The sequence below is a fragment of the Tiliqua scincoides genome, chromosome 4 (genome assembly GCF_035046505.1).
Source record: "Tiliqua scincoides isolate rTilSci1 chromosome 4, rTilSci1.hap2, whole genome shotgun sequence".
In the NCBI taxonomy this organism is placed as follows: Eukaryota; Metazoa; Chordata; class Lepidosauria; order Squamata; family Scincidae; genus Tiliqua; species Tiliqua scincoides.
The window spans coordinates 168,113,635-168,133,333 of record NC_089824.1 but is presented as its reverse complement, the minus strand read 5'-3'; the positions used below and the strand labels follow the sequence as shown (position 1 = coordinate 168,133,333).

At 44.1% G+C, this 19,699-nt stretch overlaps 1 protein-coding gene across 1 annotated transcript in view; it reads left to right on the top strand.

The window, feature by feature from the left end:
• LOC136647808 (copine-5) overlaps positions 1 to 19,699 on the top strand; it is a 140,591-nt gene that overhangs the window by 93,571 nt on the left and 27,321 nt on the right. The window contains exons 10-12 of the mRNA XM_066623593.1: positions 262 to 366; positions 8,594 to 8,635; positions 10,175 to 10,250. Of these exons, the coding sequence (XP_066479690.1) occupies positions 262 to 366; positions 8,594 to 8,635; positions 10,175 to 10,250 (223 nt within the window). The remainder of the gene's footprint in view (positions 1 to 261; positions 367 to 8,593; positions 8,636 to 10,174; positions 10,251 to 19,699) is intronic.

Genomic DNA, 19,699 nt, shown 5'->3' with positions numbered 1-19,699 from the left:
AAACAGTAAATAAAGGAGTTGTTTCTTTCTGTTCTCCAGCCTCTGGGGGCAAACACAGTGCCAATGTTTGCAACTATTAAAGCCATCCATTTTGGTCTTGATCCAACGCTGAGTCAGTATACCCCTATCCAAGGATGCTGGGAGAATTTGTGTTATGGGAGGCAAGGTTTCTTCTTATTTCTTTTTCAGTGTCTAGCCTTGGGCAGTCTCAGAGTGCTTGGGATTAATTCATAACTTAACTGGCCTTTTGTACCCTGCCAGATTCACCATCTGCCACAAAACCGAAGTGGTGAAGAACACACTGAACCCTGTATGGCAGCCCTTCTCCATCCCTGTGCGAGCCCTCTGCAATGGAGACTACGACAGGTAGAGGCTCCATAGAGCTTGGTTCCGCTTAGCAGCTGTGCTTGTTTTTGTCTGTGAGAGGGACAGCCAAATGTCATACTTGCCCAGAAGCATATGAAGAGTTCTCACGGGTTTTTCTGCTTGACTCACTGCCCTCATCATGCCCTTTGCCAGGGCATGTTCCTGTGCCTTGTTAGGATGTCCAGAATTGTCAATACAATTGGATGGAGCAATATTTGCTTCTATACAAGATGTATCTCTAGATAGAAAATGCTAGAGACAAATAATGGGGAGGGGAGGTTGTTGCCTTCACAACCTGCTTGTGAACTTCCCATAACTATCTGGCTGTCCACCATTGGAGACAGGATGCTGGTTTACATGGGCCTTTGATCTGATTCAACAGGCTCTTCTTACATTTTTGTTTTCAAGATGAGAAGAGCACAAGACTAGTTTTCTGTCCGTTTTTGCCCGTGTCAACAGCAGTTGGGTCTTTTTTCCTTATTTATTTTGACCCTGCTGCTTCACAGAAATCTCGAACCCTTTGAGTAAGAGACCTCAGTGCTGTTGAGGGCAGTCAGATAAGGAGTTAATATCCCAGGACCATCCATAGCATTACAAGTACCTAACCAAGATATGGCAGTCAATGCTAATAGTCAGGATTGGGTTGTAAACTCTGGATATCCATTGTCCGGGTTGCACATTGTCACATCCAGAAATACTGCGATATGGAAGATTCGTTCTTCCTAACTTAGCTGGGGACAAAGGAATCAGACTGTCTTTGAAATCAAGGTCTCTTCTAAACTGGATGGCTCTTGTTCAGCATTACTGCAGAAGGAAAAGTGGAAATGGTGTGGGGGAGGGGGAAGAGAAATGTCTCCCTAGGGAAAGCTGCTTCCTCCTCACACATAGATGTACTTAAAGGGTGATTGATGGATAGAAATGAACTAAAAGGCTTGGGAGATGGATGATCTGCGGCGGAGATGGATGATCTGCTAGATTCACAAAAACTGCTTTTGCTTCTGTGCCTAAATCTGCAGGAAAGGTCAGTAGCAATTCGGAAGAGATGGCTTTACTGGTGGAAGATTGACAGTCATGTTAATCAGGGTAATAAGAGTGCCTTGTATATAGGAATGCCAATTACAGAAAGAATAATTGGACTCATTACCCTGTGCAATATAGTCTTTACTCTGCTTGAGGTTGTCATAAAACACAGTAGCATCCACGTGTGATTTCTGGGAACATTTGTACTCAGGAGCTGTGCTTTAATTGAAGATTTTACTGATGCAAATCCTACAACATTTACCATTGATTCATTCATTTGCTGCACATTTACAAAGCCCTTTTCATATCAGTGGTTCCTGAACAAAATGGCAAAAATGTACCCACATACATTGCAAATCTCAGTTTATAAAACAAAAGAGGAAAATACCAGTGAGGTGAATATTGTTTTCTGGAGACAGATTGAAACTATGACTCTATAATGGGGTTTGGGTAACCTGGCACAACTTTCATTCTGTTTCCTGATTAAGAGTTCTGTGTAACTTTGTGCCTTACATTTCCTTAAATCAATAAAATATTTTCCTTAATATCTCTTGGTATTGTGCCCACTCATTCTTCAGAAACATGAACTGACAGCACATTCCAGTTTCCTAATATTTCACCTTCCTATATTCTTTCATACAATTTTCTTTGCTTGGACTCGCTCGACTGGACATATTTTTCTATAACTAAAATGACACTGTTGCACCATTAGATGGTTTTTGCCTACTGTAGAACTTGGCAAAAGAGGAACCTTTAGGGATGTGAAAACGAAACAGATTTTTTCTTCATTGCTAGAGAGATGCAACAAATCTAAAATAAAATGGAGCCTTTTGTGTGTTTGGAGTTGAAGTCTTCAGGGTAGGTAAGCCTCAAAATATTTAATCCGTGCAAAAAATTAGCAATGAGGCAAACTTCTAAACATTCTCTATGTAAACCAGATGGTTTGCCCAGCATGTTGGAGAGTGGAGTGGAATGCCCAAGTGGTTATAAATCCCCAGTCAGTGAGTCAGTCAATCCTATGTTTCTTAAAGCCAGTCCTTGATTACTTAAGATCAGGAATGCTTTCATGTGTTCCAAATTGGCTTCCTCAGAGGTCATCTGTTGTCGGAGACTTACTATATGTCAAAGAAGCTATAGAATCCAACAAACTAAAAAGCTTAGAATCCCTGTGGATGAAAATACCAGAGCCCCCCAAAATAATATAGTACTGAAAACATGCTATTGTCCTTCTGACCAAAATGCTGAGGGCCATCTTGAACGGGAGAAAGCAATCAGGCAAGCAGTAACACCTTTGAGATCCAGTACATGCCTGGGTAGCCGAACAACATTGCTGACATCCTGCCTCATTTTCATGATGAGTACTTTAGAGAGCTGGTGTCCTTACCATGCTTGCAGCCACAAGCTGTGTCTTGGGTGCTGTGCGGTCTTGGACCACAGAGGCATACAGAAGCACTGACACATCACTAGCTCCACAGGGCAGGGAGAGGCGGCGTGGTGGGCGCAGTGGTGTTGCCCCTGCAAGGCCCATGGGCGCAGCACCTGGGACTTTTGCCTCCCTGTCCCCCCAGGCCCACCTCGGGGAAACATCATAGGCAACTTTATTTTAGAAACCATTGTAATTGGACCCACCTTTACTAGTTTGCTAAAGCAAATTGTTCTGCTGTTGCATTTTGCAGTCTAATTCTGAAGTTTTGGGCCATTATCAGGTATAAGATTGCATTGTGCATCACAGAGATCTCATAGGTATTCCGCACATTTAGCTAAGCCAATATCAGATAGGTAAGAGGCTCCAATCATCATGTCACACTTGAGCAGAGTCTCATGGAAACATGACTTCAAGAATCCCAGTTTCTAACATAGCCTCCTTTTCAGTCTGGTTGGTGGAATAGTCAGTGTTCTGTCTTTCAAAGAGTTATTTCCCTCCATTTTCAACACTTTCATTGGTTTCTGAACAAGTCCAAACAAATATTAAACTGACTTTTTCACATTTCTTGCAATTGAATCTTTAATGAGTTTGTTTTGACTGCTTGCGTGGGCACTGTCACCCCCTTCCCCGCCCCCATTTTTAGGTGGCATATTTTTAGCTTTAGTTGCCATGGAAACATATGACACTGGGACCAAGCTAGTCACAGATCGAGGCAACAAACACAATCTTCCTCCCATTCTGTTTCCTGATTGAAAGCGCGCATTAAATTTTTAACCTTTTCCCCGTCCAGTGGTTGAAAAGGACAGTGGATGACTTGAATGACGGCTGCAAATAACAGATGTGTAATGAGTGGGTGCTGGTACAGTGTAAATGAGAAGTCCTTTTCAGCAATAACTTCTGTGATTGACAGCTGATGTTCCCTAATCAGGCTTAGGGAAGTAACTTCCCTTCACCCCTGGGGGGGGGAGGAGGGTGGATTTGTAAGAAATGTGTAGCAAGCATGTTTCAAAGCAGGATGCTAGGAATACTTCAGTATTGATTCTCCCTGAGGTTGTTCAGAAAATTATCACAAATACCTAAAAGCAATTCTCTAGCCCCACCATTCGCCTCACTTCCTGTCTCACTTCATTTCCCTCTTCCTTTTTGAATCCAAGGAATGAAAGGAGTAAGAGTGATGGAGACTGGTGGGCAGATGGAGACGTGTGCTTTCTCTACATCTGCTATCTGAAGGGCTACCTCGGCTGCCTGCTTCATGGGCAGGCCAACCCTTTGTAGGATTCTTTCATGCAAGGGCACATTGAAGTGAGATATTCACTATGATAAACTGCATTGCTCCATTCACTTCAATGGACCCAATTGCCTAGGATAGTTCCCAAGTTCTGGTGCCCCTCACTTCTAAATCATTCTTCCCATTTTGTCCCTGTCTTGCTTTGTGAGATATGTAAGAGATGCTTTATAAAATGTTGTTAATGTGAGTTGTTAGAATTTTGTTTGTTAAGGTTTCAGTTCCCTCTCCTTGTTGTTAAGGGTTCAATCTCAGTCCCCATGCACTGGCTCCCCGCCGACACTAGCCCTGCACTGGCCGGTGGTGGGCTAGTGCCTGTGGAGTGCCATAGCTCTGCCTCTCAACAGTCATACAGACCACTGAGCAGCGGAGAGGTAGGTTGGGGAGGCAATCCAGAACTGGGGGAGGCAGAGGAAGGGCGGGGAGAGGGTGGAGAGGAGGCATACTGGGGGAGGGAGCATGGCGGGACGGAGGCGGAACTGGTGGAGCTTCCTTGCACCGGATCCAGAACTTCTGTATCTGGCTGGCCGCCTGACATGGAGGCTTTGAATTCTACACCAACCTTTGGGTCAACGTAGAATCAAGTAACCCCATTGCGGGGCTACTCGCAGTACCTGGGGGGAGGGGACGAAAGTCCCCTTATCCTGAGGAGGAGGTGGTGGCTGCCTGGAGCATGTAGGATGCTGCAGCAGCCATTTTTGGCACCACTGCTGCCCTAAGCACCAGGCAGCTCAGGATTGGGCTGCCCATTTCTCCATCGGAGTGGAAAATGACCCCTTGTAGTACATCAGTGGTGTTAATTTTGAACAGATGTATGACAATATGTTCATAATATGCTCATTGAATTTTTCTACCATTCGTCCTCCAAAATGCTCAGGGCAATGTACATGTCTTTCCTCTCTTTTAACCTAACTAAACTCTGTTATGCCTTTAATCAATATAGGGCACTTTTTAAATCTGTAAAGGACAAGTTGTTGCAATGCAAATGAATAGGACATACAGCAAGTAAAGAATAGCCTTTAGTAGTATGTGTAATTATGGTTGGGGAGAGGGAGGGAGCAGCCCGGTGTGATATATGGGATGAAAAGAGATGGGTTACAAGCAGTGCTTTTTTTGTAAATAAAAAGGTGCAGGAACTCACAACTTGTTAATCTTTTATTTATTTATTTATTTTTAAACCATTTTTTATTGGAGAAATAAAAAATTTTTTATGTGCTTCCCCCCTAAAGATGAACTTACTTCTGAGTAGTCAATGCATAGGATTGGGCTGTCAATCTCCACATCCCCTTCCCCCTAGCTATTTTTTCTACACATGGGGAAAAATACTGTACAGGTGCACTTGTAGCATGTAGTATGTAGTGTGGCACTACTTCGAGGACAGGAAGCAGTGAATGGATTCTGAAAAATGGCTTACATGAGTTCCATGTAATAAAATTACTCTAAGCAACTGTGGGAGTAAGAACAAAAAAGGAATTCTTACACGAGAGGGGTCCTTAGGTGCACATAGAAACAGCTACGTTTGCAAACAAGCAGGGGCAGGAGGGAGTCGTTGCGCGGTCAGGCAGGGGCCAGGCGCCCGCCCACCCTGCACTCCCCAGCATCCATCCAGCGAATGCCTCTATTTTGCTCCCCCCTCCTGGAATACTTCCGAAGGGGAGGGGCCCCTGCAAAAACGTCCCCCCGCGTTCCATTAGAAAAAAAGCCCTGGTTACAAGTACATAAGAGTGCCTCTGTTTCCTTTGAGAAATGTTGAGGGACTGATGTGACAACATTGTCTCAGCAGCTGACCACATAGAAAAGTTCTGGCTTCATAAAAATGATTACAAAATTCCAGAATCTGAGGAGGAAGTGACAGGTGATAAGAATAGCCATACTCGTGTCTCCCCTTTCCCTGCACAAGAAACAGTAGGTATGTCCTGGCAGAGTAGGCCAGTTTGGAATCAACCTGCCTGTTTTTCCATTCTTGGTCTGTCTACTGCTATTGTTTCAGACAATAGAATCTCTGATTATCTGCCCAAGCACCCTCTCTAGCTCCATCCAAGAGATCAGAGTAGTGTTGGTGGTGAGAAAATGACTACCTGTATCCTCCCGTAGATCATCCCATGCCAACCTCCAGTCTGAGCAGGGCCAACCTCTAGTTTGACCAGAGCCATTTATAGCACATGTTCATCGGTAGAGCCCCCTTTGCTACTTTGGTGTACAACCACTACTCACCTTCTTGATTTGATTGTAACAGGCCCTTGGCTTTCTGACTGCTTTATTGGAGCACCATTCCCAATTCACAGTTTCGTTACTATGAATATTGTGTGAAAGGTTTACAAACCTTTATCTTAATGAATGCTTTTCATTGTTATGGTGCTGTGCTGCCCATCCCTTTCAAGAATATGAATACATTCCTGACTGTCATTTTCTTGATCAACGATTAAGACTGCTTTCCCTTTACCCAGTTTTGCTGCACATTTTATAATGTGTTCCTTTTCTACATCTTGCTGGCCAGAGTTGGCTGGCAGACCAGCAGACTTGAAGTCACACTGAAAACATTTACAAAGCAATCCCAACAGCCACTGGAGATGTGGCACAGTCTCTGCAAATGAGCTCTCTTCACCTAGAGCTCATAGTTCGATCTGACTTTTCTACTCAGTCTGATACCCCTGAGAATTCACATGTCACCCATCAGCATACCAGCAGCCGCAGGCGAATTAATCACTGTCACTCTTCTAGCAGGAGCTTAAGAAACCAGCTAGCCAGGGGCATTTCTTGACAACAGTCCAGTGGCTGGGGATCTGATATAAGAAGGTTGAAAGTGATGATGGCTGGTATCTCCATTGTCTTCTTAGGAACAATCAGTACACCTGGCATCACTGTAAGCTTGACAGGTCTTGAGTTGTCAGGGTCAACTGATTCAAGCCATAGGCTTGCAGATTTTGCTGCGGAGGTCACTTAATCAAGGTTCAGACTGTTCACACTTGTAATTAAGAAAAAAAATAGAGAAAATTCCTATGGCAGCATTCACTTTTAATCATAGCTAAGGCACAAAAGAACAATACAGTATAGGAGAAGGGATGGGATCAGGGTGACCTTGGTCAATGGGTGTTGGAAGGGCTCAAGAGCAAAAAGGCGTCCCCTTTTGCACGGTTTCTCAAACTGTTTGCACTGTTTCTCAAACTTTGTGTCATGACCCAATTTCTGGTGGGTTGTAGAATGCCATCCTGAACTATTGGCACTTCTGGGTTGCTGAGCTTCTGCACTTTTTTAATGCAAGAAGCCTGTCTCTGGAGTGAGCCAAGTCACACTGTGTTCTTGCTGACAACAACATGCTTGTCAGCAAGAACAGGCGTCAGAGGTGGGCTTTTTGCATTTAAAAAATGTGAAAGATCGGCAACCCAGAAGTGTTGGTGGTGACATGATAACGTTATCATGTCACTGCCAACACTACTGGGTAGCTAAGCTCTGCAATGAAGGTGGGTCATGGGGTAGAAATGTTTGAGAACAACTGTCCTATTGCATTCTCCTAGAAACCTTCTCTCATACAGCCTCATCTCATTTACCTGGTTAAGAGCCCAATCCTGAGCTTTGCGTGCCGGCCCTCCACTAGCTCTGAGTGTCGCAAGCATGCCGTAAGGCATATCCACGACACTTAACACTGAGTCAGCACTGGTGTGAGCTCAGTGCCAGCTGGAAGCCTGCCACACGCCGCCCAGAGCAAAGAACAAGCTGTGGGCAGCAGAGAGGTTTGTCAGGGTGAGGGAGGCATTCCAGGGGAGGAGGGCGGGGGAAGATAGGGGAGGGTGGCAGGGGGAGGGAGCTGAGTGGGAGGGGACAGGACCCGCCAGATCCTGAACCATGTGTCGGGCCTCCTGGCCCATGGGGCCTCTCAACTCTGCATCGGCAAAATAGCTGGCACAGACTTGAGTAACCCCGTTGGGGGGCCTGCACCCTTACCCTGGGGAAGGGGATGAATGTCCTTCCCCCAAGGAGATGCCAATGGCTCCCCAGTGTGCATAGGATGCAGGGGCAGCCATTTGGGCACCGCTGCTCTTCTGGGCGCCAGGTCGCTCAGGGCTGGGCTGTAAAACAGGGCACTTTGGCTCCTTGCTGAATCAAGACGCATTGGGAGATGTCAGGGTCAGGTCATGCCCTTTCACTTTCCTGGTTCATACTCCAGGAGTCACTGATGTAAACACGTGTTCATTTGATAGTCATGAGCAGAAGCCTTATCCCAAATTGGCTCAGAAATGCCACTGCAGACCCACATAGGAAATCATCTCCCATGCAGAGAAGCCAACTGCAATATCAAACCAAACAAAAATCTCAAGAACACCTCCAGCTTCTCCTTTGCCCTGGGTTGTTTTTGTGAAGGGTGAATTTTATCTCTAAAATACAGCTTGACATTTTTCTTTCCAGTGGTTTCCACAGAGGCAGAAAAGCTGAAGCGCAAACAATAGAAAAAACAGCTTTTGTTGGGAGTGACCATTCTTGTCATTTTATTTTTCCAGAACTATTAAGGTGGAGGTTTATGACTGGGACCGGGATGGAAGGTAAGTGGAATTCAGATTCTTTTCTTTGAAAAGGCGTTACCAGGACTTTCTGGTGGACTAAAATGAAAGAAATGGGAGAACATAGGCATGCTTTAAGGCCTGTAAAGAAACCCAAGAAAACAGAAAATCTTGTGAAAAAGCTATTACCATTAATCAACATGCATGTTAACAGGGCATGCAGTCTGAGCAGCAGCTTGCACTGTATTGACAGGTGGAATAGCACCCTAGATTCCCTCCCAGGAGTGCAAAGCATGCATGACTTAGTAAAAGGTGGCGAGGGTGTCTGAGATGCGTGGGTGATGTTGTCATTTATTTGCTGGGATCATCATCATCATCATCATCGCAGCCCACCTGGTGGTGGCTGGTGTTTTCTAAATATAAAGCTTTCCGGTTTAGCATCTAAAGAATTACTATTGCTGTAATTTTTGCCATTTTTTTTGCCAGAGTTGTTCTATCTCAATCTGAAGATCTTTATACTTGGTCATTTATTCATGTTCTTTATCTTCAATTTACGCATCCGCAGGTATTGCCACATCTATAATCCAAACCTCCTCCTTCTCCACTCCTATTAAATCTGGTGTATTATGCACCAGACGTTTGTCTTTTTGGATGCAGAAATCCCACACTATTTTTAACTTTTTCGTTTTCAACAACTTTGGGCTCAATCCTAACCATAGCTGTGCCAGTGTGGCCTGCACTGCATCCTGCAGTGGGGAGGCAATCGGGGGGGCCTCCTCAAGGTAAAGGCATGTTTGTTACCTTACCTTGTGGCTAGGTCAGTGCTGTAAAGTTGGTTAGGATTGTGCTCTTTGACTGGTTTGTGATCTCACCGGTTCTAGGCACTGCAATACAGGGTTGCCCCTGGATCTGAGGGGGGGTCTGTTCTAGAGACCTCCCATGAATACGGAAACCATGGATATGGGAACTCCGCCCCCCCGCATGTCCATTGACATGTAAATGCTTACTGAGCAAAAATGTTCTTTCTTTATAGGGTTGCTATAAGCATACAGGCTTATAGTTACCTGTAGGCTGCCTTCTAGCAACCTGAATGCCTGCAAAAACTAGATCAAGGTTAACAGGAAAAAGTTAACTTCCACCTCCTGCTAACCTCAATCAAGTATTTTCCAAGTGTTCAGGCTGCCAGGAGGCACCCTACATGTCACTATAAGCTTGCATGCTTATAGCAGCCCTGTAAAGCAAAGACATTTTCACTTGGTAAGCATTTAAATAATGTTATAAGTGCATGTGGGAGGGCAGAACCTCTGTTGATTCAAACCACAGATACCAGATCCATGGGGGGGGGGAATCTGTGTTGTATTTCTTGCAAAGCTTCCAGTGCACCAGGCATGCTGCATTGTTGTGCCTTTCCAAATAGTCTTGTGAGATTTTCTTATATCCACATATCAGGTGTTCCACTGTTTTCTCTGCTTCTTTATTGTTGTTGTTGTAATATTAGAAAAGGCTCCTGTCAAGAAGGGAAAACATTGGCATGTATCTTGTTCTACAGCATTTCTCATAGAATTTCTTCTCCACTAACAGTCATGATTTCATTGGGGAGTTTACGACCAGCTATCGAGAACTGGCACGAGGACAAAGCCAGTTCAATGTTTATGAGGTAAGTGACTTCTGTTTAGTGTCCCTCAGTATCAGATTACTTTATACAGGTCCGGCCTATTTATGCACAGATTTTTTATACACGGATTTGACTCAACATGAATGACCCCTGCAAATGAGAAGGAATGTGCTTATCCCTAGAGAAGGGGAAAAATTCATCTCTTTAAAATCATTTTAAAAACTGAACAGTCCTTTAACAATAGCCTCATTAATGAGAGAGAGAGAGAGGGCAGCTGGCTGACAATCCATCAATTCTTCTCTCTCCAGGCGACCCCTCCCTTCCCCCTGAGCACTTGAAAGAAAGGTGATCACTTTGCATTGGTGAAGGGAGGGACTGAGTGAAGCTGATGACTGATTGATGGATTGTCTTCTTAATGACTCTTATCTTACATCACAAAGGTCAGCAAAGCTGTTTTTAAATCAACGGAGCAAAGAAACTCTGTTTTTTAAATTGATTTGCTATAGTGCATTTTTTGCCATCCACTTGAGTGCTTGGAATGGAACCCATGGGAATAATGAGGCTCAACCTGTATTGACAAATGCGAGGAGAACTTTGGAGAGTAAGTTGGGGGCTCTAGCTTTTAGGGGGGGAAAAACACTGATTTGAAATGCAATCCACTGGGAAGATCTCCCAAAGAAGGAGGCAATTACAGGTGAACTGCCTGAAGAAGTGAGCCTTTATCCTTATTGCAATCGTCTCATCAGGTCCAATTCAGCACCATTACTGCTATTTCCTGTCCCCAGTTATTAGATGGCGGGACCCTACTTCAGCTTGTCCCTTTAAAAAAGGCACCTTTTCAAGGGAGATGTGTGGTGCAGCACCAGAGAAGGACCACCCTTTTCAAAAACACGAAATGGCTTTATCCCTGATAAAAATAGTGCAGATGATCTGTTCTGTCTTTATATATTCCTGCCTGTATCAAGCCATTCCTTTAATGTGAAATAATGAATGAATCTCAGGGTTTCTTATTGTAAGCTCCTTCAGCTGAATCTTTAGGGCCCAGGGCATTTAATCAAGGTTTTTGATACAATTGTAAGCCATTCTTTGATCCCAGGACTCATGCACCTTACAGCCAGTAGAATCTGGATTGACTCAAGGTAGCATCTGTCACCAAGGCAACTCAATTTTCCCCATCCCAGCCTGCTATCCTATGAACAAAAGGAGTGGTTTTTTTTTAGCAGATCTGTCTGTTTGGGCAATCATAGAAGGAGAAGAGAGAAAAGCTGAGTTTAGGATGGTGGTTGGAAAACAACAATGAAAATGTACTTAGTAACTAGATCTCAGGCTAGTGGGAAACAGCATACCATTGGTTTCTACCACCTGGAGATAACAAAATGTGTGAAACAATGGCCAAAGAAGGGAGATATTTAGAGGAGCTGCTGTGGTTATTTCTGTCTGTGGTTGTTGCTCTCTAGTGTACCAACTGAAATATGGCCAATTTGCACATATGAATCCAGTATTATTCCATGAGTACACAAGATTTAAATTTTGCAAGAAATAAGATGGATTTACCTTGTGGGAGCAGATCAGATTTCAGTTGAATAACATTTGAATCTACTGGGAGGTATTATTATTGCTTCTCCTAGAGACTGTCAGATCATATCCCCTTAAGGGATTCAATGGAATCTCTTCTCATTCAAATAACTGAAAAGTTAGTGAATTGCTACTTTGGTACTACCTTCCCTGCAGTGAACTCATAAAACTAGCCAGTGGTGTTGGATCTGTCATAGGATAAGCACAGATTTTTCATTTCTCTGCAGAGACATTTATGTTCATATCATGTAAATAAAAACCATGTAAGAAACTTGCATTTCTGTAGGTTATGGAAAAGGTACAGAGAGGATTTCATGAAGCAGTTGCAATGTGGTATTGTGCGACCAAATAAACAGGAAACATGCCTGAAGTCAGCAGATAAGTTTGCATTTCTTGGACACAACTGAGACAAGTCAATAATACTTGAAGCTAATACCAAATAAATAGAAAAGAATCCTAGGCAATATTGCCAATGTGATTAGAGTGCAATCCTATGGATGCGCTCAGCCAGCCCAAGTCCCCTGTGACAGCCTGGGAGGGTCACAACAGTGCCATAAAGCATGTTTGCGCCTCCTTTAGAGAAAGCTGGAGGTGTGCTGACCTGCAAACGAAAGTAAGTTTGTGCCAGCTGAACTCAGCCAGCATGGGGGTCTGAGGGGTGTGTGGGGAGGGCAGGGCAGTGGGAGTGGGAGACGGGATCAGGATCCAGCAGTTATGCCAGATCCTAGCCCCGTTCCTGTGCAGTGCGGAGCAGCTCCAGGCTGGTGGAGATCTGAGTAGACCCATTGGGGCCACTGCAGCTCTCCTCGGGGTAAGAGAAATTTTTTCCCCTTGCCTTGGGCCAAGGCTCAGCCAGCCCCAATTTTGCGCTGGATACAGCGTAGGCCTGCTGGCCTGCTTGTTCCAGCACAAGTCAGGATTACACTGTATAACTTTATTTCCTAAATCCTTACATTTGGGAGCACTTATAGAAAAGAGAGAAATGCGTGCCAACTCTTTTTCCATATTGCGTGCTTTATTAAACAACCTTTTTTAAAAGCCTCTTTTGTTTGGCTGAGATTATTTTTAACGGAGCATTTATATGCAGCCTCTTGCTTTTCCTTTATTCCTCTGCGGTTATAGATTTTGATAAGTCTTTGCTCCACTGAGGAATACACATTATTTAACAGAATTTGGAGACATGGGTTTGGATATAGATTGATAGGAAGTATTTCTATTGACCTCCCATTTTTTACCACGTTATTATTCATATGCTTTCCTTATTGAAAGATATCTCTGTTTTTTTAAAAGATGCAAGTATTAGTTTTTCTTTCACTTTGGAAATATTTTTAAAAAAAGAAGCTTTTTAATTTTTGACAATTGGTCCTCAGCATTGTAAGTAGCTTACTGTGTAAGCTTTATGGAGAGAATGCCAGTCTTGTTGTAATCTGTACCATAGCAAAAGAGGTTTTGCATTTTGTGTTCTCTTCCTTCGTCACAATGATTGACTGATCTGAGAGGAAGAAAGCTAATTTTTTCCGTATCTCCTTCTATGTGATAATTCACTTGCTTCAAACCATAAGTCAGCTATTTAAACTAGTGGCTCCCAAAGTAGTGGGCCATGACCCACCAGGGGAACTGGAAAATCGGCAGCAACACGATCAGGATGATCATGCTGCTGCTGGGGGAAGGAAGGGTTTTTTAAACTTACCTGGGGGTTGCTGAGGCTCTCCAGAGGGTCTGGGGAGCCTGTGTCCCCTTCTGCAGTCCTTCTGGCAGCTTCAAACTCCTGTAAAAAATGGGGGGAAAAACCACTTCCTGTTTTCATAGCAAAACCAGAAGTGGACTCTCGCCACTTGCAGCGGCAGCCATTTTCTGCGCCTCTGCAGCCTCACACACCAGGCAGCCCAAGACTAGGCTGCCCACTCCCTGCATGGCAATGCAGCAGTGCTGGCCTGGCTACTGCTGTATCCTGTAGGGGAGTTTTGGCCACTGGAGTACTCTTCAGGGTAAGCAAACTTTAGTTCCTTTGCCCCGATGTAAGCCCCACAGCTTCTGTGGGTCACCTTGGACCTGCAGCAGCTCATTCGTTAGCACAAGTTCAAGTTGATCCATGAAGGCAAATCAGGCTGGAGGGAGGGCTCAGGATTCAGCGTGTACCATGACCACCACGAAACTTGCCCTGTTCCCGGGCCGATCCGTCCTTCTTCCTGCCCCCGTCACCACCCACCCATTTCCTGCCCTTTTCAACCCCCTCCTCACAACCCTCCAACCTCCTACGTGGGTTTACCTGCACCCCTGGGCATCCGGCACCTGTCCTTGCATGGACCTGGCTGTTCACTGCTTGCAGTGACAGCCACGCCCCACGCACTGGTCTAGCTATGCTTGTGATAGCTGTAAAGTTATTTACACCAGTGAAACACGCATTCCTCGAGCATGAATGGTGGATAGGATTGGGCTAACACTTGGTGCAATGTGACAGAAGGTGGTGATTTCACAATATAGTATACCATACTAAATCCCTGAGGACCAAAAGAGCACTTGAGGAAATGGCATAAAACATTATTATATACTCCAGCATATAACAACAGACTAGTAAAGAACCTGCATCAGACTGGTAGTACATCTAGTCTGGTACAGTAATATCTCCCATAATACCACTTCCTTCAGCACTGCTTCACTATAGCCTTCTTTGTCCTGGGTGTGATTGACAGCTATTGTAGCAATGAGAGCAATGTATTCTGGGTAGTGCACAACCAATCAGCACCAGCTTCCTGCCTCATCATCAACGATGTCTCTTATAGTGCTATTTCATACAGCACTCAACTTCCTTGCAATGTATCCCCAGTACCTTTGAAGTTATTGCTGTATCTGCTGTCCAAGCACAGCCTGCAAGCAGGGCATGAAAGGCAACAGACCCCCTCCAAGTGTATGTCCTCAGCCTCTGGTGTTCAGAGGCTCTGAAGCCAGAGGTTCAGTTAGCTATCATGACTAATTGCCATTGACAAACTCCCTCTCCTCCCTTTATGACTGAGTCTAATGCCCTCTTCAAATCATCAAAAGCAATAGCCGTCCTCTGGCACTGAGCTCCGTAATGTAATTGCATGCATTGTGTGAAGAAGCATTTCCCGGTCTCAATCCTGAATCTCCTGCCAATCAATTTCACTGGGTGACCCAAAGTCTTATGTAAGAGCAAGAAAATTTCCTATCTGTTTTCTTCACACCAGTCATAGTTTTATAAGCCTCTATCAGGTCCCTCACTTCGTTATCTTTTTCCTAACCTTAAAAAGCTCTGATCATTTTAGTCGGCTTCAACTTTTCCAACTCTGCAGTGTCATTTTTAAGATCAGGCTGCATCAGGCAGTTACAGAAAGGCATTATGATACTGACAGTTTTATTTTCTACACCTTTCCTGATTGTTCCTAGCATGGCATTTGCTTTTCTCCCAACAACTGCCTTACAGCAGGTTGTCATGTTCATCCATGCTGCCTACTGTGACCCCCCATATCTCTTTCCTAATTCATAACTGCTGGTTCATGTCCCTTCAGGGTGCATGCAAATTTAGGCTTTGTTTATTTATTTTGCACTTTGGATGTCATTTGCCTTTTGTTGCCTATTTACACAGTTTGGAGCAAAATCTAAAAGCCTAAGGGCCAAATCCCATCCAACTTTCCAGCTCTGTTGCATCAGTGTCAATGGGACAAATACTCAGTGTAACCCTTGAACAAGTAGCTTCTCGAGTTGTATCCCTTTCCAAAGCCCCAATGGGGAAAGAGTACTCTACTACCATCAAGAGAGCCCTTACAACTTTTCAGCAGTCATCCCAATCGCATCCCGAATTTTCCCACCCATTTTCAATGGACGAAATCAACATAGCTATCAGCAGTTTGAAGTGTGGCAAAGCCCCTGGCTTTGATGGCATCCACCCTGAGTTTTTCATACATTCTGGGAGACACACAAGGAAGTGACTTGGCAAATTCTTCTCAGACTTACTTTCTAGTGGACATCTTCCACTGGAATTTAAAAAAGCTAAAGTAATATCAGTTCTGAAACCTGGTAAACTGCAAGACAGAGTAGTCAGTTATCACCCAATTGCCCTTCTGAGCTCATGTTACAAACTTTTGGAGAAACAATTGGCCCTATAATAGATGAACATCTGCCTGTAGAACAAGTGGGCTTTCAACAAAATCGTAGCTGTGTTGACCAGGTGTTTAGCTTGACAAGCTATATCAAGGCTGGCTTTCAGCGAGGTTTAAAAACTACAGTTGTATTTATCGACCTAACTGCGGCATATGACACCGTGTGGAGGGAAGTTCTGCTATATAAATTGTGTCACATCATCCCTGTAAGAAACTGTATCGATTAGTCAATAATATGCTAAGTGACAGATCTTTCCAGATCATAATGGGGGACAATGCAAGTAAGGTAAGAAGGCTAAACAACAGCCTCCCACAAGGCTCTGTAATGACTCCCACACTATTTAACCTGTACATTTCAGACTTGCCAATAACAAAGGGTTGTAAATTTGGATATGCCGATGACCTGGCTCTAGCAGTGCAGGGAAAAAACATGGAGGTGTTGGATGGCCTCCTCTCAGTAGACCTTAAGATCCTGGGAAAATATTTTGCTGACTGGAGGTTAATACCCAGTATCAGCAAAACGGTGACTACACGCTTCCACCTTAACAGTAAATTAGCTAATGTAACCCCAAAGGTCTATCTAAATAACAACCTACTCCCTTACAATCCTCATTCAAAATATCTTGTAGTAACTTTGGACTGGACTCTCTCTTATAAGTCACACCTTGAGAACACATCCACAAAAATCAATACCAGGAACAACATACTCCAGAAATTAATAGAAACAAGATGGGCAGCTTCAGCCACTACTCTCAGAACATCAGCATTAGGATTGATCTACTCCGCAGCAGAATACTGTGCTCCAGTATAGCTTGACAGCTATCATACTAGCAAGATTGATGCCAGATTAAGTGAAACCATGAGGCTCATAAGCGACTGTATAAGACCCACTCCTGTCTGTTGGCTCCCCGTTTTGAGCCACATAGCACCACCAGCCCTGAGCCACATAGCACCACCAGCCCTATGGAGACAAGAGGCTTTAGTGAAAGAATACAGAAAAATCACCAACAACCCACTTTTACCAGTGCATGCCAATCTTCCTCAATTGGTCATCTATCATTTGGTCATCTTCCTCAATTGCCGATCTATCAATTGGTAGGCTTAAATCCAGGAAGCCTTCTCTGGCACTTGCACAGCATCTGCAAAATAATTTCAACATCAGCGCCCAATGGAAAGTTAAATGGGCAGTCGAACACCCAGAAACAGGTAGATATAGAAACAATCCTACACTTAAGGTGCCAGGTTTCGACTTACCTTGCCAGCACTGGAAAACTTTGAACAGGATCCATACCCTACATGGTGTTTGCCAGGACTCAGTGTTTAAATGGGGGCTAGTATCTACCCCTCAGTGTGATTGCGGGTTTTTCTGCCAAACCATATACCATATTCTGTCTGGCTGCAAACTGAGGGTGTATACTGGCCCATGGTCTGACTTTTGCAATGAAGTTAACTCTGTCCTTGAATGGCTGGATGAACTGGACATTGACATTTTCAATGTCCATGTCTAATTGATATATAAGTCCATGTATTATATGCCATATGCTAAATAAATGGGGAGTGCACTGCATCCTGCAGTGAAGGGGCAGTCACAGAAGCCTCCTCAAGGTAGGGGAATGTTTATTCCCTTACGTCAGGACTCCATTCTGGCTGCATTGGTGTTGGAAGTGGGCCCAAAGTCTGGTAATATCTTTATTGGAACCAACAAAAAATCCCACACCCTTTTAAGTTCTAAAGCTCTTCCCCAGACTGGATGTTAAAATGTTTTGTAATTCCAATTCAGTATATAAAATCTCTCCCCTGGGGGCTGGGGATAAGAATAGGCCCTCAGTTTGGCTATACTTGTAAGAAGTGACTAAACAGCTACTGGGTAGATGGGACTCATTAACCTGGGAAGGCAGCTCATCTGAGAGAAGGAAAACTCTGATCCCAAACCTCCACTGCCTTGTGGCTACATCCAGTTATGGAAAAGGCTTCAGGAATCAACCTCGAGGCAAAATCCGGAGCCGGAGTCCCTGAGGCAGTTCATGGCTGAACACAGTCGCGTTCAGGCAACTCCTGCGACGCCACTGGAACCAACCATATTGTCTTCTGCCTTTCCATTGGACCATTTCAGTGACGTGGAGAGGGGGATTTGCTGCAAGGGTAACAGTCTATCCTCCATATCTACTTTACCCAGGCTTCGCGCACTGGAGAGGACACTGTTCCAGAACCACTATTCAGAGCACGATACCATAGTCTTCCGAGACTGAAGGATGCCAACATAATATAAAATCTACTTGATCACTCCATCTGCATCCTTGTTGACACTCTAAAGCAGTAATTTTCAACCTTTTTCATCTCGTGGCACACTGGCAAGGCACTAAAATGGTCAAGGCACACCATCAGCTTTTTGACAATTGACAAGGCACACTGTGCTGTCAATGGGGGTTCACATCCCCTAATGGTCCTATTGATAAATGACCCACTCCCGAATTCCCGTGGCACACTTGGGGATCATTCACGGCACACCAGTGTGCCACGGCACAGTGGTTGGAAATGGCTGCTCTAAAGCAAAAAAACCTTCCAAAAGTTGGTACATGTCAGTGCTAAGCCTCATGTGTCTGAGGGGAAGCTGGAACTGAACTAGTGGATACTTTTGTTCCTCAGGGAAAGTTCCAGTCTGACCTGGAAAGTCCTTATAGGCCTTTCTGGCCAGGGAGGGCCTGTTTCTGGTCTGTGTGGGCAGGGTCACTCCAAGGTCTAGGAAAACCTCCCAGCCAAAGGTATGCTCTGATCTACAGCCCTGATGATTCTACAAAAATGACTGCAGCTTACAGATCTTAGTGTGAACAGTTATCTAATTTCCTGGCTTTCTTGTAAAGAATGAGTTCTATATTAACTCATTCTTTAACTCTATATTAACTCTATATTAACCCCTGCTAATTGGGTAAGAGACACTTTTTCAAGTGGGTGCTCCTTTTTTTAGCAGGGGGAGAGTAACTGGCCCATCTCACCCCAGCAGTGCCTGTTCTAGTGGCTGTCTGCTGGTATTCTTTTGCATCTTTTTAGATTGTAAGCCCTTTTGGGACAGGGAACCATTTAGTTATTTGATTTTTCTCTGTAAACCGCTTTGTGAACTTTTAGTTGAAAAGCGGTATATAAATACTGTTAATAATTAATAATAATAATATTAGATACTTTCCAATTTTCTAGTAAAGGTTTTGTGCTCTCTAGGGAGGTGTACAGACAAAACATTTTCCTCCATGCTCTCCTAACTCTGTTCTTCCCTGCATCTCTGTTACAGGGAACATGCTCTTGATCACAGTCTGCACTCCCAGATGTGAAACTCAGAAGTCCTTGTATTTGTCCAGGTTGCATACTGGGCTTCAAATTCCTATTTTCTTGTACAGATCAGGTCACCCTATGAAACTGATTGGCAATATGCTCAGGGTAGAAAAAAGAAAGTACTTTTTCACAGGATATGTTAATTAATGTGCAAAATTCATTACCACATATGCATTACTTTAAGGATTAGACAAATTCCACAGAGGATAGATAGGCTTCCCCATTTCCATAGCCATGATAGTTTAATGAAGCCTCCAAGTTCAGAGGCAGTATATCTGTCCCAATACCTAGCTGGTTGCTGCTGTAAATATTTCCATTCTTCTTCATTTTGAAGTTGCTGTTCCAGTCACTGTTTATTCCACTCACTCTCCATTTTACACAAGGCTGGTCCACTATTATCAAATCCACTGAAAAAAAAATTATATTTATTTTGATGTTGTGTAAAAAGCTGTGGTTGTATTCTACACCAACTTG